General features: G+C 42.9%; 1 protein-coding gene across 1 annotated transcript in view; it reads left to right on the top strand.

The window, feature by feature from the left end:
- The window catches only part of RHPN2 (rhophilin Rho GTPase binding protein 2), a 111,130-nt gene that overhangs the window by 87,199 nt on the left and 5,427 nt on the right, over positions 1–18,504 (top strand). Inside the window, exons 7-13 of the mRNA XM_068261050.1 lie at positions 1,358–1,524; positions 8,425–8,612; positions 10,966–11,122; positions 13,034–13,153; positions 14,314–14,508; positions 15,374–15,450; positions 18,212–18,358. Coding sequence (XP_068117151.1) covers positions 1,358–1,524; positions 8,425–8,612; positions 10,966–11,122; positions 13,034–13,153; positions 14,314–14,508; positions 15,374–15,450; positions 18,212–18,358 — 1,051 coding nt within the window. The remainder of the gene's footprint in view (positions 1–1,357; positions 1,525–8,424; positions 8,613–10,965; positions 11,123–13,033; positions 13,154–14,313; positions 14,509–15,373; positions 15,451–18,211; positions 18,359–18,504) is intronic.

The raw sequence follows: 18,504 nt of genomic DNA, 5'->3' as shown, positions 1-18,504 counted from the left end.
CTATGTTGCTGTCACTTACAGTAAGTAGTAGAAATCTGACAGGTTTTGGACTAGCCCATCTCCTCATGGGGGGTTCTCATTTCTTTTCTTTATTTTCAAAAGCACTTTGTGAATGGCAGTTGCTCAGTCCAACTGTCAAAAAAGTGTGCAGCGAGCAGGGAGGCTGGCTAGCATCTTTGTATAAAACTTTTTCAGTGAGTGTTTTTATAAAAAAAAAAAAAGGCCATACTGAGAATCCCCTATGGAGAAATGGACTAGCCCAAAACCTGTTGGTAATGTCAGATTTTTACAACTTACTGTAAGTGACAGCAACATAGGAAAAAAGTAATGTATGGCTCATTTTACTCTGGTAGAAACATACTTCTTATTCGTATGTGTTTACATATATTTTACATTTTAAGATTTTCGCAACAGTGGTCCTTTAATGCGTTAAGCCACACACCCAGATACAGATCAGAGAACACACTGGCTGCACACTAGTTCCAGGTGTGTGACTAGTGGTGGCCATACATGGTACAATAAAAACGTTTGATTATCCCGTTTATTCGATCTAAATGATCGAAACGAATGAAAGTTGAAAATATTTTTTTTTCAATCAAGAAATTCAAACTATTATCCCGTTTTTTCAAGAAAAATCAGATCGGACATGCTGGAAAAATCTTTATATTCGATCTAACGGAATAATCGAACTAAATGATCTAATCGGAAAAAAGATGAAAAATTGTACCATGTATGGCCACCCTTAGACACTTATGAAGCCTAATGCTGGGAATGCACAATGAGATTTTTCAGCAGATTTACTGTCCGATGGTTTTTTCAATTTTTTATGTGATCGTTTTCCAATTTCCATTCACTTCAATGAGTAATCGATTAGAAAAACGATCGAAAATCAGATCAGACATGTTGGAAATTATCTATCGAACCATCTATCTGCCAAAAAAATCTCATGGTGTATTCTCAGCATAAAAGATCAGCAAGACAGCCAGCCAACTGACATTGTTAAAAAGGAAACACGTATGTCAGCCTCCATATCCCTCTAAGGTCACTTTAAATCACATGGATGAAACTGCTGTTCAAATTAAGTTGAACGAAACTCAGACTGAAGTCAAACTAATTAGCTAATTAATTGAAGTCATTTGAAACTGATTCTGGTCCTCAGTAAGTATTCACCGGCCCTACTAAGTGTACTCTGTAAAGCATTGTGTAATATGCTGGCACTATATAAGCCCTGGAAATAATAATAACATACCGACTAATCAATGTCCGTATTGTTCCATCATATGCTGACCTAGAATGAGGCTTGTAACAAGTGTTCATTTTGCCCAGATTAGTATAACATGATGTTCTGTCTTTGTAGGTATGACTCCTTCACCGGTGTTCCTGTCAGCCAGCCCAACATCTCTCTAGAGAAAGCCAGCATTCTATTTAACATCGGCGCCCTTTATACTCAGATCGGCACCCGCTGTAACAGGCAGACAAGGAGCGGCCTGGAGGAGGCGGTAAACACCTTCCACAAAGCTGCAGGTAATGGGATGGCAAGCACACGTATCAAATATAAGACAGCAGGGGCAAGATGTCCAAGGGGACCTGTCGTGGGGTGTGCTGCTTCCAAGAGATGAGGGGAGACATTCCTCCACTTTGTTCTGTATGTGTATCTGCCTAATACAGTCTAATAGTAGCAAAAGTTATAGTTTGTAAAAACCCATAATATTTAAAGGACAACTGAATTGAGAGGGATATGAAGGCTGCCATATTTATTCTTGTCCGATATGGCAATAATGTCAGAAACACCTGATATGCTGCATGCTTCAGTGTCTATGACTAAACGTATTAGGGCCGTTTCCACTTGTGCGGTTTTCGCACCGAATCAGCAGAGTTTCACCGCAGGCAAATCGCGTGGGGAAACTCAGCCATAGGATCAGTAGCGCCACCGGTCGAATCGCTAGCGCAAGCGATTCGGCCGGTGGCTTGCGCTAGCGATTCGACCGGCATCTCCATCCGAAATGGTGCAGGAGGCTGCGAATCCCAAAGCCGTGCGTGGCACGGCTGATGGGATTCGTCTGCGTCCCCGCAGACCCGGAAGTGCCGCCGCGTGCGGCTCAAATGGAAACGAGCCCTTAAAGGAATAGGATCAGCAGGTCAGCCAGGCAACTGGTATTGTTTAAAAGAAATTCAATATGGTAGCTTTCATATCCCTCTCACTTCAGTTGTTCTATTGTATCTGGTGTCACAGAACTGGTTTACATTTGTAGGCTAAAATTCAATATCTTATTGTCATCTGATTTTCTTTTCATGAGAACTTGAAACTCTTGTCCACAAACCCCTACATATATGCTGTCTGACCCTAAGTGCAGCTTCTGAAGCCTCTGAATGGAGCAGGTCAATGCTCCAGTGTGGGTTTTCATTTGCAGTAGTCTCATTTCACACATAAAGGTAACTTTTGAGCACTCTGATTACTAAGTAACTAGACTGTAGAGAAGATGAACTTTAACCTCTTCAGGATCACAGTGCTAAACCCCCCTAAAAAGCAGGCTGTTGTTTCTGTAATTGGCCACTGCAGCTTTAAGGCCAAGCTGCAGGGCTGCACAACACAGCACACGAGTGATATCCCCCCCCCCTTTTCCCCCCACCAACAGAGCTCTCTGTTGGTGGGGTCCGATCGCCCCCCCCGTGTTTATATTTTTTTTTTATAAATATTTATGTTGATTCTTTTTGTATTATTTCTTACTATTTGTTTTCATTTTTTTTAAACCCCTCCCGCCCCCCAACCGGCCAATCCTGGAGAACGGCTGTTATAGGCTTCGGCCTATGAGAGCCGAGCGCTCTCTTGTCCCCCAGGGGGACAGCCGTGTCACACAGCTGCCCCCAGTACAGCGCTACTGCTGATTGCAGTGCTGTACTAACAGTAAAGACGGCGGTTACGCTGTCTAACAGTCTCCCGTGCGGCGGTTGCAGCTCGGAGACTGAAGGTGGGCGGAGCTCCGCCCCCTGAGCAGGAGATGCGTGTGCAGCCTGCGCACGGTCTCCTGCAAAATGCAGCCTCAGGACTTGACGCCAATTGGCGTTAGGCGGTCCTGGGGCTGGCGCCGCGGCCACGCCCATTGCCGTGGGGCGGTCGTAGAGAAGTTAAAGAGAAACTGCAGTGAAAATAACATAACTAAAAAAATTGCTTTTTTTTTGCATTGTTCATTTATAGATTATTTAGTCATTGTAAAATCATTCCTCACCCTGATTTACATTCTGAAATGTATGACTGGTTGACATCTTTAGTTCTGCCGGGTGATATCAGTGGAATGTTCATTACTGAGTGTTCTATGCACAAAAGGGAGATATTGCTTGCTTGGCAGTTGGAAAAAAACCCTTTATTTCCCAGAATGCAACAAGGTTCACAAACAGCAAACTGTCAGGACCATGGTCATGACATCACACTGTGGGAGGGGTTTCACCACAATATCAACTATACAGACCCCCCTGATGATCTATTAAATAAAAGGTAAAGATTTCTCATGGGAAAGGGGGTATCAGCTACTGATTGGGAGGAAGTTCCTTGGTTAAAGTTCCTCTTTAACAGGCCTACATAATGAAGCATATGAAGAGAACTTATGTCGGTGATTTGTAGGGAGTGAGTTTTTATGGTTCCAGTGAGTCTGCACTGATGTAAAGCTGGTTTTGCTAGAGGCATTAGTAGTTATTGTTCTGGGTTTGTGCAGTAGTTCTCCCCAGGCCCTCCCCACTAATAGTCAGGAAATCTGCAGGGCATCTTACCTGGCTGCTGTGTTTGGGGATTCTGCTTGAATAGCTATTGCAGTTAATGATTAACATGCTGAACTGTAGAATATTTTGAATAGCCCTTTTGCAGACTGGAATATGTGCACTAGATTCAGTTAGCTTACTAGCTAGGACACACTGTTCTTTTATTACTCTTTATGGAAACAAATGAAAACAAGTATGGTGACTGGTCCACTTTTAAAGGGAAATTCCACTTTTGTTGAGACTTCATTCCATAAATGTCTCTTCCTTGTAATGTAGACTGTAGAATGTGCGAATCAGAGTTGCCTTTCAAAAATGAATTAACATTGGCCATAAGCACAGTTCATTTTGACCAAATCTGTCTGAAAAGTTCTAGATCACAGAAGATTGAATCATTTGATTTTTGGAGTCGGAAAGTTTTGACTGAATTTTCCAAATAAAGGATTTTGTATTGCTTTGTAAGTTGGCAAATTTGATGAGAGTACCATACAACACTCTGTTATCCACATAGTTCAACTCCAGAATGATAGTTCAGGAATCAGGAATCAGGAATACTTTATTTCGCCAAGCATGACTGGGTCATGCCCGGAATTGGGTTTGGCACGGTACATATAGCTCCGAAGAGGCAGCAATAGAACAGAAGTTGTATTACACTATATAACACAGAGGACAAGCATTAACATTCACATTACATTACACTAAGCATTTACATTCACATTATATTACACTAACATTTGCCTTACATGCAAGAGCAGCAGTTATACCCGTACAAGGACAAGAAGACAAGAGTGGCCTATCATTAGTTGTTGTGAGCAGATGGGAGTATGTGGAGGGAATTGAGGAGGCTGACTGCCACGGGAAAGAAAGAGTTACTGTGTCTGGAAGTCCTGGTGGAGATGGCCCGAAGCCTCCGTCCCAGTGGGAGCTGACAGAAGTAGCGGTGGCCCGGGTGGGTGGAATCGTTAGCGATCCTCAGTGCCCTCGATTTCAGCCTTCTCTTGTGTAGGAGGTCAAGTGGGGGAAGAGGTCTCCCAATGACCCTCTCCGCTGCCCTGATGACTCTCTGAAGTGTGAGCCTGTCGCTAGTGGTGGCTCCAGTGTACCAGACCAGGATGGAGGAGCAGAGAATCGATTCAATGGTGGCAGAGTAGAAGCTGGTCAAGATCTCTGGGGCCATGCCGAACTTCCTCAGCTGACGGATAGTTCAAATAGTTGATTGTAACAATTATTGAAATAATAACAGTTATACTCATGTTGGTTGGGGAGAGGGGTGGCTACACTCACTGAGGTTGAACTCTGATACTAGGATGTCCTGATACCCCAACAGATGTTTCTGCAGCCTTGTTTATTGAATGGAAAATATTAAGATTTTTGGCGCTTGAACAAGTGTTTGCAAAACAGTCCCTGGCCTAAGAGGAATGAGCAATAGTCTCATGACCAATAATTATGGAACCCCAAAATGTAATGCTAGCTATATACTGTGCATTGTGCACCCAATCTTGCAAAGTATGAATATCTTGGACATTAATTGGTTGGTAGTTTTGAGTTATCCTGCAAGAAGTGAAAGCAGAGCAGCCTGTACACACCATTTCTCTAGAAATATGCTGACCTGGAAGTAAGAGGTTTCTGCAGCTGTTCCTAGGTATTTACTTTAGGCAGAAAGACATAAAACACACCATGTACTTACTCACTCTGCCTAGATTACCTTTAGTGTATGAACAAAGATGGCCTGACTGAACCCTGCAAAGCTGTCCTAGGCTAGCTTCTGCATTTACATGGTGGAACAATGGGGAATTATGTAGACTTGGACTGTAACAATATTCATAAGATGACACCCACTCCAGCTTTTTAAACTGTATGTGGTGAGGATAACACCTCTATGCATCTATAATTGTAAGAGACGATTGCCGAATGATCAGGGCTGGGGATACCGGTATGTAAGAGTGGTAAAATGGAGAAAGTTAGATATCTAGCCCAGTAGGTATAGAGATAGATGGCTGCACCAGTGACTGCTGTATGCATCCAAATCTTCAACTGACCGCTGTGGTAGTTACCACTGGTCATTGCCTGTTCACCCCCCCATCCCCTTCAATAGAATCGTCTCCTCACCAAGCAGCACATCTGTCATCTGTACCCTGTTCCCTGGTAAACTGTCTCCCAAGGCAGCAACAAAAGGATGTTTTGGTTGACACTTACCCAGCACTAGCAATGTGATTAGCTCATCAGTTAGCAGTTGACTTGCACAGTCCAGTCAACAGACTTCAATAGCTTTGCCCATATTTTGTTGTTCCTCTGCAGAGGAGAGGAAGATGAAGGCCTCCAGTTCCTTTTGCCGTCTCTTCTGTGTTCCTGGTTACCATTAAAATCTGTTTGGCAGGTTACACGTTTCACACATGCTTTATTAGAACAATGAATTTTGCTGTTCAGCTTCAATATAACAATACAGCCATTTGTATAGTTTTTTTTTCTGAGAATTAAGACAATGAGCTGCTATCAGCTGTCACGTATCCTATCTATGATGGAAGCTGTTTTATGTTGGGGCTGGTTAATGATTTAGCGGGTGACCTTTGTACCTACGGATACTTCTGCTACCGCTTCTCCTCTGCTGAATGCACGGGTGCTGCCTATTGTTACAAGAACCAGTAAACCTAAGCTACGTGGATTTGAGTCATAAATACTGAAGGGCCTGGTGTCCTGATCCTCATATCTGTTCAGAAACCACCTCTTCTGGGATCTTTAGAAGAGAAGATAACAAAAACACCTCTACTGACTCACTTTAAAGTGGACCTGAACACAGGACTTCCTCTCTCAGCCCATCATATCACTGAGGTCTAGTTCAGGGTCAACTTAAGCATTTGAATGCTATAAAATTACATGATCTTTAGTGCAACATTCATCACGATAAATGATGCTAGGAAAACATAATAAACAAACCAGTCTTGTCCTTTCAGGCTACAAGTGGAAAGTTTACCAACAGCAGAAGACATTTTTCAGCATAACCTAAAGATTTTTTTTCACTTATGGTCTTTTAAAAATAAACATTCTCAGTACAAATTCTCTTCCGGTACTAGATGATGGAATGGTGTTAAAGTAAATGGAGAAAATGACACTAAATAAATATGTGAGGATCCCAGATGAGGTGCTCTGCTGATAGAAGTAAAATCACAGATGACTGTTTCGGGCCTGTGAGTCTCAGTAACTAGTCTGACTGGTTGTAGTGAAGATCTTGGAACAGCCTCATGTTTGCACTGTGTGGCTGTAATAACTGAACTACCTGCGGCCCCACTTCTCATAGTCGAAAGTGTTCGGCTGTAAAGTTGGAAGGATGACTGCAAGGAACATCTTCATCGGGAGCTTTACAAGTAGTGCCTGCTACTTTTTACTGCAAACTAGCAGTGGTGGCATTTCCAGAGATACCGGATCAGAATATCTACTGGTGTCAGGTGGAAAAATGATCAATGTCTCGGCAGGGCCAGTTCTCTCATGAAGCAAGGTGAAACACTTGCATCAGGCGCAGAGATTACAGGGGCAGCATGTTTGCACTGTGTTTACACTAGCAGCATGCAGTCAGAGTAGGAAGAGAAGTAAGAGCAGATTGAGGTGAAGAGATCATCAGTGGGGAAAAGCAGCTTGTTGTGCTGTGTGAGGAGCCTGACAGTGAGTGAGGAGGGTGGAGAAAGTAAATTGTCGGGTGCTGTGCGATCATTCCAAATGGGGGGGGGGGGGATTGGGGGGAGGGCATCCTCACAAGATTGCCTCAGGCAGCAAAAAAGTCTAGAGCCGACCCTGTGTGGATTGAGTTTCATGTGTTTACAAAAATGATCATCATACATCTAGTAGTGTTTGGTAGCTTCTGTATGATTTATATCTGTCAGGATTAGTCTAGAGCTCTGATCTCTGATTATGAAACAAAAGAACGTATTATTACGCGATGCCGACCCCTTCCTGGACTGTTTCTACTATACAGCCTAAGTGAGATACTCTGGTCCCCAGGCTCATGCTATGTCCGCTGAAGTTTAGTGGTCGCTCCTTCCTTTATTGTTCATATGATGTCAATTACTTTAACAGGCTGTAACGGACATAATTGTGATGACTCTGGAAGCATGCAGAGCACTGGTCTGGAGCTCTGCATGCTTCACTGCGGAAGTTGCTTTGTATAGCTCTCAGATGTTACAGAGATGGGAGTGATTTCTCCAAATAGACATGCACACAGAGACTGGCTCTGCGAATGTAATAAGACTTCTCCATCCCGTGGAATGAGTATGTCATTGCAGTAAACCTAGTCAGGCTGTAAAGGGATGTAATCAATTTTACTTCCTGCTTTGTACAGACTTATGAACCTATGAGACAGAGGAGAATTGTGGGTACCAAGCCATATACTGTTGCCATGGTTTTCCATTAAGGTTCGTAAAGTCATATCAGCTGCAAATGAATTTTCAAAGATAAAATTAAATGGCATTGAGTTTCAAAATGAATGTATAATCATGATATATGGTAAATACAATTGCTTGTAGTAAGGTAGTGTAACCATTTAAGCAATGGTAGATGCCATATTTTTCTCCAGACAGGTTCCGTTGTTGCTAATCTTGCCTTCATACCAATTGAAAAGAATCTTAAAAAATGAACTGCATAGATTTGACAAGTGTATGACCATCAGTTGTCCCTCTCTTCCAGGTGTTTTCAGCTACCTGAAGGAAACGTTTACCCACATCCCCAGCTATGACATGAGCCCGGCCATACTGAGTGCCCTCATTAAGATGCTTCTGGCTGAAGCACAAGAGTGTCACTTCGAGCATATGATCCTGTCTGGCGTCCAGAATGAATTCTGCACATTGGTGAAAGTGGCACAAGAAGCAGCAAAGGTATCTATAATATCCAGCTTTGCAAAGTATGCTGGAATTTCTAATTACACAGCCCAACAATGCTGATATGACTAGAGTGAGTGCCTAGCTGTGCAAATTACAGAGTCCTAGTCTGCTTTGCTGGCTGGGAGAAAGGGTATGTCTTGTTTGAGTGAGATAGTATAAAATCTACTGGAATCTTATCTCATACCTGTAAGTTTTAACTTAAAAATTAAAAAAATCTGCTGGATAAATTAAAGCGGATCCGAGATGAAAAACTAACTATAACAAGTAACTTGTCTATATATCTTATGTACAGTTTACATGGTTTAAACAGCAAATCTGTCTGCATACAGCTTTAATAGAATATGATTATTTCTTCCTGTGATACAATGACAGCAGCCATGTTGTTTGTAAACATTACAGTGATTTCAGCACTCAGACTGGGAAAAAAAAAACTAATCCCCCCCCTCCCCCCTCCTCCCCTCTGCCTCTGAAATCAATGGCTAGTAACACCTCACCCTCCTCCTGCCCAGACTGAGCTCCCATGAGCCCTTGCTACTGCCAAGGCTCTCTGAAAACTGTGGGCAGGGCTTGTTTAGTTTATAGGGAATTAGAGTATTAAAACAAAAACAAAAAAGTATTTGGCTTGAGGAATGCCCTATAAACAATAGGAAAGGAACACAATTATGCAATGAGTAAAAGTTCATTTCGGATCCACTTTAACATTAATAAAAGATGCATTGAAAGTCCTAGTGCAGCCTTTCATTTTTAGTGCATATCATAGTAAATTTGCATTAATTAGCAATGCACACATTTGTGCTCTGCAGTTCTTTACTTTATGCAGTAAATCAAAATAAAATAACAGGCTCTCCTACCTCTGTCCTTTTAGCTCCTTATTGCCTGCAGAAGTGTGAGTTCCTTCCCCAGCATAGAGCAGATCCCTTGACTGCACTTACCTCCTCTCAGTTCTAAAAGAGATTACCGTAACTTTGTGGCCAGCATTGTGGCTACAGCTTGTCCTTGCATTTAACCCTTCTCACACCTTGCCCAGTGAGGTTTTTCTTACACAGTAAGCAGGAACACAGAGATGTCTTGGCTCAGTTTTAGTACTGTTTTGCAAAACTCTCAGAGGAGGGAGGAGGTGGTAGGGGTAAGCTCTGAGCTCATGCGGAGAGACTGGCTGCTGACTCCTCCCATGATGAGATGGGGAGGAGTTTAGACAGCTGTTTGCTCAGCAAACCCGCAATATTGTCTCAAAAGAAAATGGAACTAATGCATTAATCCAGCCTGGGTCTTCAAATATATAGTATATATTACAAAAATGTGCAATTCAACATCAAAATGGGCTAATTTATGCATATTTACTATCATCCGCTAAGAAAATGAAAGGCTAAACTATTGGTTTACTCAATGAAGTTTCATTTAACTGGATTGGATGCGAGCAAAAACGTAAAAAAAAAAAGAATCTTTGAAAGTTATCATTTTAATACTGCCATTCCATTGTATATGGAGAAGTAAAAAAGTAGGTGAGTTTTTCACAGTATGACACCGATCATTTAAAACATTTTGTAGCTAATAATTTTTGTACGGCAAAAATATGAAAGGCGTGTCATTTGCAAACATATTTCTAATTCGGTGCAAAATCAATGACTGTTCACGGAGTTCCCTTTTAATAGCAGTAAGAGAGCTGCAGATGTTATGGATCTGTAGGCTTATGAATGACGTGATGTTTTGATAACTCGTAGGAAGCAGCACCCGCCTGTTGTAGGTGTACATTCGGAAGTCATCCTATTTGTTTTTTCTACTGAGTCATTACTTATGTCTGACTCCTTGCTATGACTGAAGCTCTGGGAAGAGCTGGATTAACTCAGTGCTAATGTGGAATAATAATATAAAACTTTTTTAATTGGAAGCTGGTGTTAGTAGGACCCACTTACTGGTTCATGATATTTGATTTCTAAGCAGAAACTTGAAATGTTTGTACATGTTTTGGTGAACTTCCTGGACCCTTCTTCCTGCAGCTGCTTACTTTCCATGTTCTCACCCTTTGATTGGTTAGCCCTCTTACCCATCATGGGGGAGGAGCCTGCACTCTCTTACAGTGCATGACCCTCAGGCAAAACAGTGTATTAGAATGGGCATAATAAACTGGTAAGGAGTTCAAAGTACCCATTATGTTAATTTAAAATATGGGTAAGCCCACACTTCAAAAGAACACTTGATTGACGCCAGTATTTATGTGAGGTAGCTCAACCTGTTCCAGCCAAAGCAAGCTATATATCTCTAATTCAGTACACATGCATGCCAATTGCCAAATGACTAGATGGGCCACATGACTAGGCTGGTTTTGAACTCCTTGTTTTCATTCCAGGTCAGTGAAGTTCACTTGCAAGTGTACAATGCCATGAGCCAGGCCCAAATCAAGGAGAACCTCCCCTATTCCTGGTCTGTGATGGTGCAAATCAAGGCTGAACATTACAAAGCTCTGGCTCACTATTTCGTGGCAATGGTGCTCATCGATCATCAACGTAAGTACAGAAACATATAGTGCCATGGATCCCTGCAGTGTTAACTGGCATGCTTGTACCTCCAATGGTCTTCTACCCCCAACAAGGGTGCAGGTCTTTTGGCTCATCCCACCTGATCCAAAACATCAGGTGGATCCTTGGGAACGAGTGGCCATCTGATTAGTGGGCACCTTGGGAGACTGCAGGTGCCCACTAATGATACAATCTTTTTATACAGTCTTGCCAATTCTATTGAATATGAGGGACTACGTGAAATATCCATGCAAAGTATATTCACTAAGTTTACGCTTCTACTACATAGATTTGAAAAGATTGTATCATTAGTGGGTATGCCCATACACATCAGTATTATTATTATTTAGCATTTATGTAGCACTGACAGCTCACAATCTAATCCCTACCACAGCCATATGTCTATTGACATTTTGGGCCAATTTAGGGGAAGCCAATTAACTCATGTGTAGTTTTGGGATGTGGGCGGTAACCTGAGTGCCTGCAGGAAACCAAGACAGACACCTCCCTGATGCAGCAAAATGATCCATCCATCCCCGCTTTCATTCTGGTCAGAGAGATCATAGAGGGATTGATTCATTCCACACACAGCACATCAATTTTCAGGAGATTTGAGTAGGAAATCTATTGAGAATCAGTTGAACTGCAGTGTTGTAATGCTCAATGCAGTGCAACACTATGGCCCATTGATCGGCCACCGCTCCTGCCCTCCTGATTAAAGAAAATTAGCTGGTCTGTCCGATAGATCCTTCCGATTGATTTTATCTTAAAATGTATCTGGGGTATGTCGTGCAATAGACTCTAATATGCCGGGAATCAAACAGCCAAATCAATATGTGTGTGGCCAGCTTAAAACGGAATATAACCCAGCATTTCAACTTTGCTCTAAAACATTATTTACAGCATATTATATGCAACCAGCATTTTTTTTTTACTAGACCAGCATTGGAAGGGTTAAACACAGAGGTTTAAAGTTCCGTGGAGAGATATGCAGAAGTTCAGATAGATACATTTTAACTAAATAGAATGTAACAAGTTATAAATGTTACACACTCTTTGGCTGTTCTCCAGCTCCTCGGTCAGAGAGATGAGTCACATTCAAAACTTAGATACATTTATGTAAACAAAATGTATCTATGTCAGCTTCGGATGCGTCTGCAGAAATCTAAAGGACTTTTAAAGCTGTGTGTAACCCTTCCAATGCTGGTCTAGTAAAAAAAAAATGCTGGTTGCATATAATATACTGTAAATAATGTTTTAGAGCAAAGTTGAAATGCAGGGTTATATTCCGCTTTAATGAGTGGAAATGTGGCTGGTGGTCTTAACGTTATCACTGAGGCACCAAGTCATTCTCTAAAGAGAGAATCTGTACAGCTTTGTTTAGAAACAAGGTGATGCATTTCCTCCCTCTGCCAATGTTCTGTTTCCTCTGACACGGTGTTCTTGATTGCCAGGTAGCCAAGAATGTTTTGCATTGTAACCTTCTGGGTGCATTCAGAAGAGCATTTTTTAATATTACTGTAATTTGTATTTATATAGTGCTGACAAATTCCACAGTGCTTCCTAAGTCTATAGATCTGTAACAAAACTGTCCCTTGGAGGAGCTCTTAATGTAATGTCTATCACAATGTGTAATTTTATATATTGTGTAAAGAAAAACACACACACACACACACACACACACACACACACACACACACACACACACACACACACACACACACTCTCTATATGACTATTTTTGACTGTGAACTTCTATAAGTACTGGAGCCAATTAGAATGGCTTGTGAACTTGGCAAAGCACTGTTGAACACCTCTGTTCTATTGTTCTATTAAAGCGATAAATAAAGATTATTATATGACTCGTGAGATTGCTAAAATGGTGGTCCTCTGTTGCAGTGGGTCCTCATGATGATGAAGACAAGCAGGAGAAGGCTTTGTCCCAGCTGTATGACCGCATTCCAGAAGGGTTAACGGCCATGAAGATACTGAAAGACAAACAGCAGCGGACACAGCTAGGTAACTGCACTCCATAAAATGGTCTGTAGAGTGTGTAGAGCAAAAACAATTAGTTCCACTAAGGAGCTACTGTTGCAGGTAAAAATGTAATGTTGAGAATGAGGGGAAGGTGTCAGAACACACAGGACACCACAGTTAGCTGTGTATAGGAGCAGCATAGCTGCAGACCAGTCACACTGTCCATGCTGACCCCTGTCCACCACCACCACACAGGCTGTATATTGGCGCATACTGCCATGTCCTGGTCTGAAAAACCACCTTTTCTTCAACTGCCAAATTATTCAGAAGTCAGTCTGTGAAAGCATTTGTGGTGAAGTCTGAAGCATGGAGGCCCAACCGCTAAACTGGAGGAACATGTCCTGGAGGTCTTGTGGATTTAAAGGGGGTAACTAGAGGGGAGCAGCGATTGCAGGGGGGGGGGGGGGGGGTTCAGAGCTGTGGAGGGCTCCGACTACTAACCTTCCCTTCCTCCGATACTGGGGACTGATTATACAGGTGGTTTTGTGGCTACACTTGTTATGGGTGTTAAGATCATGATGGCCACACTTGTTTTATGACCCTTGGGAGATGGGCCCCAAAGCAGTGAAGGGCACCGAGAGAAGGCAAAGGAACTTTTAGGGGGATCAAACATTCGCTGGGAGGCCTGTATGGGCCGGAGCTGTTTTGAAAGTAAGGGGGGGGGGGCAACAGAATATTAGGTGTTGCAGGTGCGTTATTATTTTGGCTGATCAGAGTATGTAGCTACAATGATCTACTTGACTTTAAAAATAAATAAATAAATAAAGATGAAAGCTTCTATACTCCCACCAGAAACTTCCCTGTTTGTTACAGGATGGCTGAAGTGAACATACTAACACATTGCTTGTATATCTCTTATTTGCTATGATACGGTTAACAGCCAGTTTATAGAGTTCCATAAACTGAATGTTGGAGCGATTCCACCCTGTGGTAGTGCTGATAGTGCCCTGACCACACCCAATCACACAGGACATACCTTGCATTCCAGAACTTTCTGTTACAATAATAAAAACCACTTAACTAAAATGACAATTTGAGGCTGGCAGTCTCTGAAAAATAAGTGCCGTTCGGTCTTGCTGCAGTTTGTGTACATTACATTTGTTGCGTTGTTCCTTATCTTTGTTTTCCTGTTCCACCTGCAGGGAAAGCACATCTCTCCAAAGCACTTGTGTGTCATGAGGAGGCTCTGAGACTGTCCAATCTATGCAACCAGCTAAAACAGATTGACGTCTTGCAGGAGATCCTCACAGCTTTCCACAAGAGGGCGCTGCTGAAATTCACCCAGCATCAGAAGGAGGATGACTTCTTGAGTTTATTAGTGGCACCTGATCTTATCAGTGAGTGCAGGTTACAGATGCATTTTGGGGGAATCAAAGATTTAATGGACGTAGGAGGCTGGTGGGATGTACGGGAATTGTCTGTTTTCATCATAAATAGTGCATTTAGCTCTAAATGCAGCAAGCAAACTATAATTTTAAACTTGTTTAATATTTTCACCTTAAGATAGTTTGGATGAAAAATAAAGTTCAGTTGGTTACCAAATGCATATGGAAAACGGACAGATAGGCAGAGACTCACGTTATCTTTAGTCAACTTAGAGCAGATAGCCAGGGTCTTAACCCGATCAGCTCCCTGGTGCTTACCTCTCTTTGTTCAAAACAACCCTGGTCTCTCTCTCCTCCCCCCCCAAAAAAGCACCAAATAATACATTCCGGGGGGACATCAGTCAGGCACTTTTGGCATGCTCCTCAGGGTCTTCATCACAGAAGCTCAACTTCTGCAGAGACTTCTTGGAGGGAGAAGCGAGAAAAAAAAAGTCCAATAACTTTCTGCCCTCTGCTTAAACAAGGGAAGTACAATTGTTGTAGCCACTGTACCACCCTCTAGTTGTGTCCCCACAAGGGGACATAGACAGGGTCTTCCCTTCCTACCTCTCAATCGATATGGGAAATGGAGCGCATGTGAGGAGATGTCTTGACATCCCTTCTTGGGTGCAATACTTGCCAAAGTATAAGATCCCTATAGGTAAATATTGGTGGAGTTCTCTGGGTTAGAACCTCCCGATAACTGTAAACTAAAATCTAGTTGGGTTGTACCCCGCTCTGGTGTGCTTTGTAGGAAACCGCATCTGCCTGTGTTTAATAGGTTGAGAGCTTGTTCTGAGACATGCATGACAATGATATTTTTCTCTTCTACCCATAGGTAAGTCAGAGTATAAGGCAGAATTGATCCCCCCACCACTCTCCAGAGTGAAAGTGATCGACATATTTCATCGCCTGGTACGTAGGGCATCTGTATTATTGCTACTTTTATTTCTTCTTTTAATTGTATAGCACCTCCAACGAATGTGGTAGTAAACATTGTAAGCGTGGCAAGCAAAGGTAATACTAAAGGAAGTATTCTGCTTGTTGTGCTTGATACAGGACTCTTAGTGGAGGAAGTGGAAGAGCTACAAAAAGCCTTAGTTGAAAAACAGCTAAACTCAAACAAAGCTAGTGCTCCCCATTGGAGTACCACTATTTCTACACACAAAACACCAAGCAACACCTTAGTAAGACCCAACATAGGAACTAAATCAGTAGGCCAAGAATCTACAGTCATCCTGCTGTGTTATGAATTCAGAATCAGAATCAATTTTATTTCACCAAGCATGACTGGGTCAGGTCCGGAATTGGGTTTGGCACAATGGAGTGGTACATAGAAGAAAGGCAGGAAAAAACATTAGAATGACGGTAATATCTCATACTCAAATATAGGCATACACGAATATACAATCAACAATTAGATATGCACACTGCTGAGGACAGCCGCTCCTATGCAGGTGGTAGGGCGCTGATAGAGGATGGTAGAATGTTAAGGGAGTTCAGGAGGCTAACGGCCATTGGGAAGAAAGAGTTCTTGTGTCTGGTGGTCTTGGTGGGGATGGCCCGAAGTCTCCGACCCAGTGGAAGTGGGGTGAAAAAACAGTGGCCTGGGTGAGAGAGGTCACTTGCAATCCTCAGTGCCCTGGTTCGCAGTCTTGTGTTATACAGATGGTCAAGTGGGGGCAGAGGTCTCCCAATTGGTCATTGCTGTAAACTATGAAGCCTGAAACTTTATTTCCTGGTTTGTGCAGACTTCTGGGTAAATCACGAACCAGTGACACAAACAGAGATTGAAATTCTAAGGAGTCCTGTTTACTGAACCTACACAGTTGCCATGGATTCAAACAATCTCGATTAGTGTCTGTTTACCAGTACTTGAAAGCTATAGCAGCTGCTGACTGAAACGGAAATGTCATTTTGATAATATTAAAATACAGAAAGGTTTCTGTAGCATAGGCATTACTCTGTCTTTTAATTTAGAGGCTTTTCCTGAAGACTATTTCCAACCCAGGTGCTGCTTACGATCCTTGTGTTTTTACTTGGAGAACTTAAAAAGGAACTTTAGTGAAAATAATGTAATAAAAAAGTGCTTCATTTTTACAATAATTATGTATAAATGATTTAGTCAGTGTTTGCCCATTGTAAAATATTTTAAATCCCTGATTCATATTCTGACATTTATCACATGGTGACATTTTTACTGTGGGCAGGTGATGTAGCTTCTGCTTTCTTTTTTTGGCAGTTGGAAAGAGCTGTAAACAGCTATTACCCACAATGCAACAAGGTTCACAGACAGGAAACTGCCAGGAGTACCAGGGTACTCAGAGCTTCTTGTGGGAGGGGTTTCACCACAATATCAGTCATACAGCGCCCCCTGATGGTCTGTTTGAGAAAAGGAATAGATTTCTCATGTAAAAAGGGGGTATCAGCTACTGATTGGGATAAAGTTAAATTCTTGGTAGGAGTTTATCTTTAAAGGGAAGGTTCAGGGAGCGTGGAGAAAAAATAAAAATCAATTTCCACTTACCTGGGGCTTCCTCCAGCCCGTGGCAGGCAGGAGGTGCCCTCGCCGCCGCTCCGCAGGCTCCCGGTGGTCTCCGGTGGCCGACCCGACCTGGCCAGGCCGGCTGCCAGGTCGGGCTCTTCTGCGCTCCAAGTCCTGGCACTTCTGCGTCCCACGCCGGCGCTCTGACGTCATCGGACGTCCGCCGGGCTGTACTGCGCATGCGCAGAACTACTGCGCATGCGCAGTACAGCCCGGCGGACGTCCGATGACGTCAGAGCGCCGGCGTGGGACGCAGAAGTGCCAGGACTTGGTGCGCAGAAGAGCCCGACCTGGCAGCCGGCCTGGCCAGGTCGGGTCGGCCACCGGAGACCACCGGGAGCCTGCGGAGCGGCGGCGAGGGCACCTCCTGCCTGCCACGGGCTGGAGGAAGCCCCAGGTAAGTGGAAATTGATTTTTATTTTTTCTCCACCCTCCCTGAACCTTCCCTTTAAAGTGAGAGGAATTTAGAGGTTGTTATCTTCATTCCTTTGTAATCATTGCCGGCTGCCTGCTTTAGGCCTATACCCACTACGCAATTTTGCTGATGATTTTTCTGACAACCGGTGAATTTTGTGATTGTTTCTGCAATCTTGCGATGTGGGTACAGGCATGCAATCAAGCAAACGGCATTTAGTGAAGCGCAGCGACAGTGACCCTCACGGCAGATTAGATCTGATCTCTAAGATCCTTGACAACTCAGCATAAAGTACCTCAATCACTTGACTTCCTGTTCACGCCCATTGTGTGCCATCGTGTGTACCTGCCGGCTGGAAGATGAATTGTGGAACGTACATAATCAGGGAGACGTCGCTGGGTCCATCTTCCTCCGTCTGGTGGTAAGTATTTAAGGCTTTAGTTGTTCAGACACCTGCAACAAGCATGCAGCTAATGGAGTCACAGCATCTGATCTGCATGCTCATTCTGGGCCAGTGACTTACAGTATTAGAGGCAGAGCATCAGCACAGGAGTCCGGCAACTGGTGTTGTTTATTAGAAAATGAAGATGGCAGCCTCTGTATCCCTCTCACTTCAGGTTCTCTTTAAATAATCTATTTATGTTTTCCAATGGTGTGGTATAATTTCAAGCAGGAAAAATAAAGTTGCCCTTGCATAATGTGTTTTTATCTTTTAGGGACCACTGTCTGTATTTTCTGCAAAACAGCGATGGTCTGCCCCAAGAAAAGTCAGTGTGAAGCTTGATGAGGGGGACATGGGCTTTATATTAAAAGGCGACTGCCCTGTTCAGATCACATCTCTGGATCCTCTCTGTCCTGCAGCAGTAAGTAAACGTCATACATTTTTACAGACATTTAAATGATTTCATTACTGAATGCTTGTATTGGAGGGCTGACAACACGGGCTTTGTGACATACTACCTCACGCTATATTATGGACATTGTTTCATGGGATTATGGGAAAGAATGT

This window comes from Hyperolius riggenbachi, chromosome 11, assembly GCF_040937935.1.
Source record: "Hyperolius riggenbachi isolate aHypRig1 chromosome 11, aHypRig1.pri, whole genome shotgun sequence".
In the NCBI taxonomy this organism is placed as follows: domain Eukaryota; kingdom Metazoa; phylum Chordata; class Amphibia; order Anura; family Hyperoliidae; genus Hyperolius; species Hyperolius riggenbachi.
Note: the sequence above shows the minus strand (reverse complement) of the source record. Positions and strands in the feature narration are given on the sequence as shown.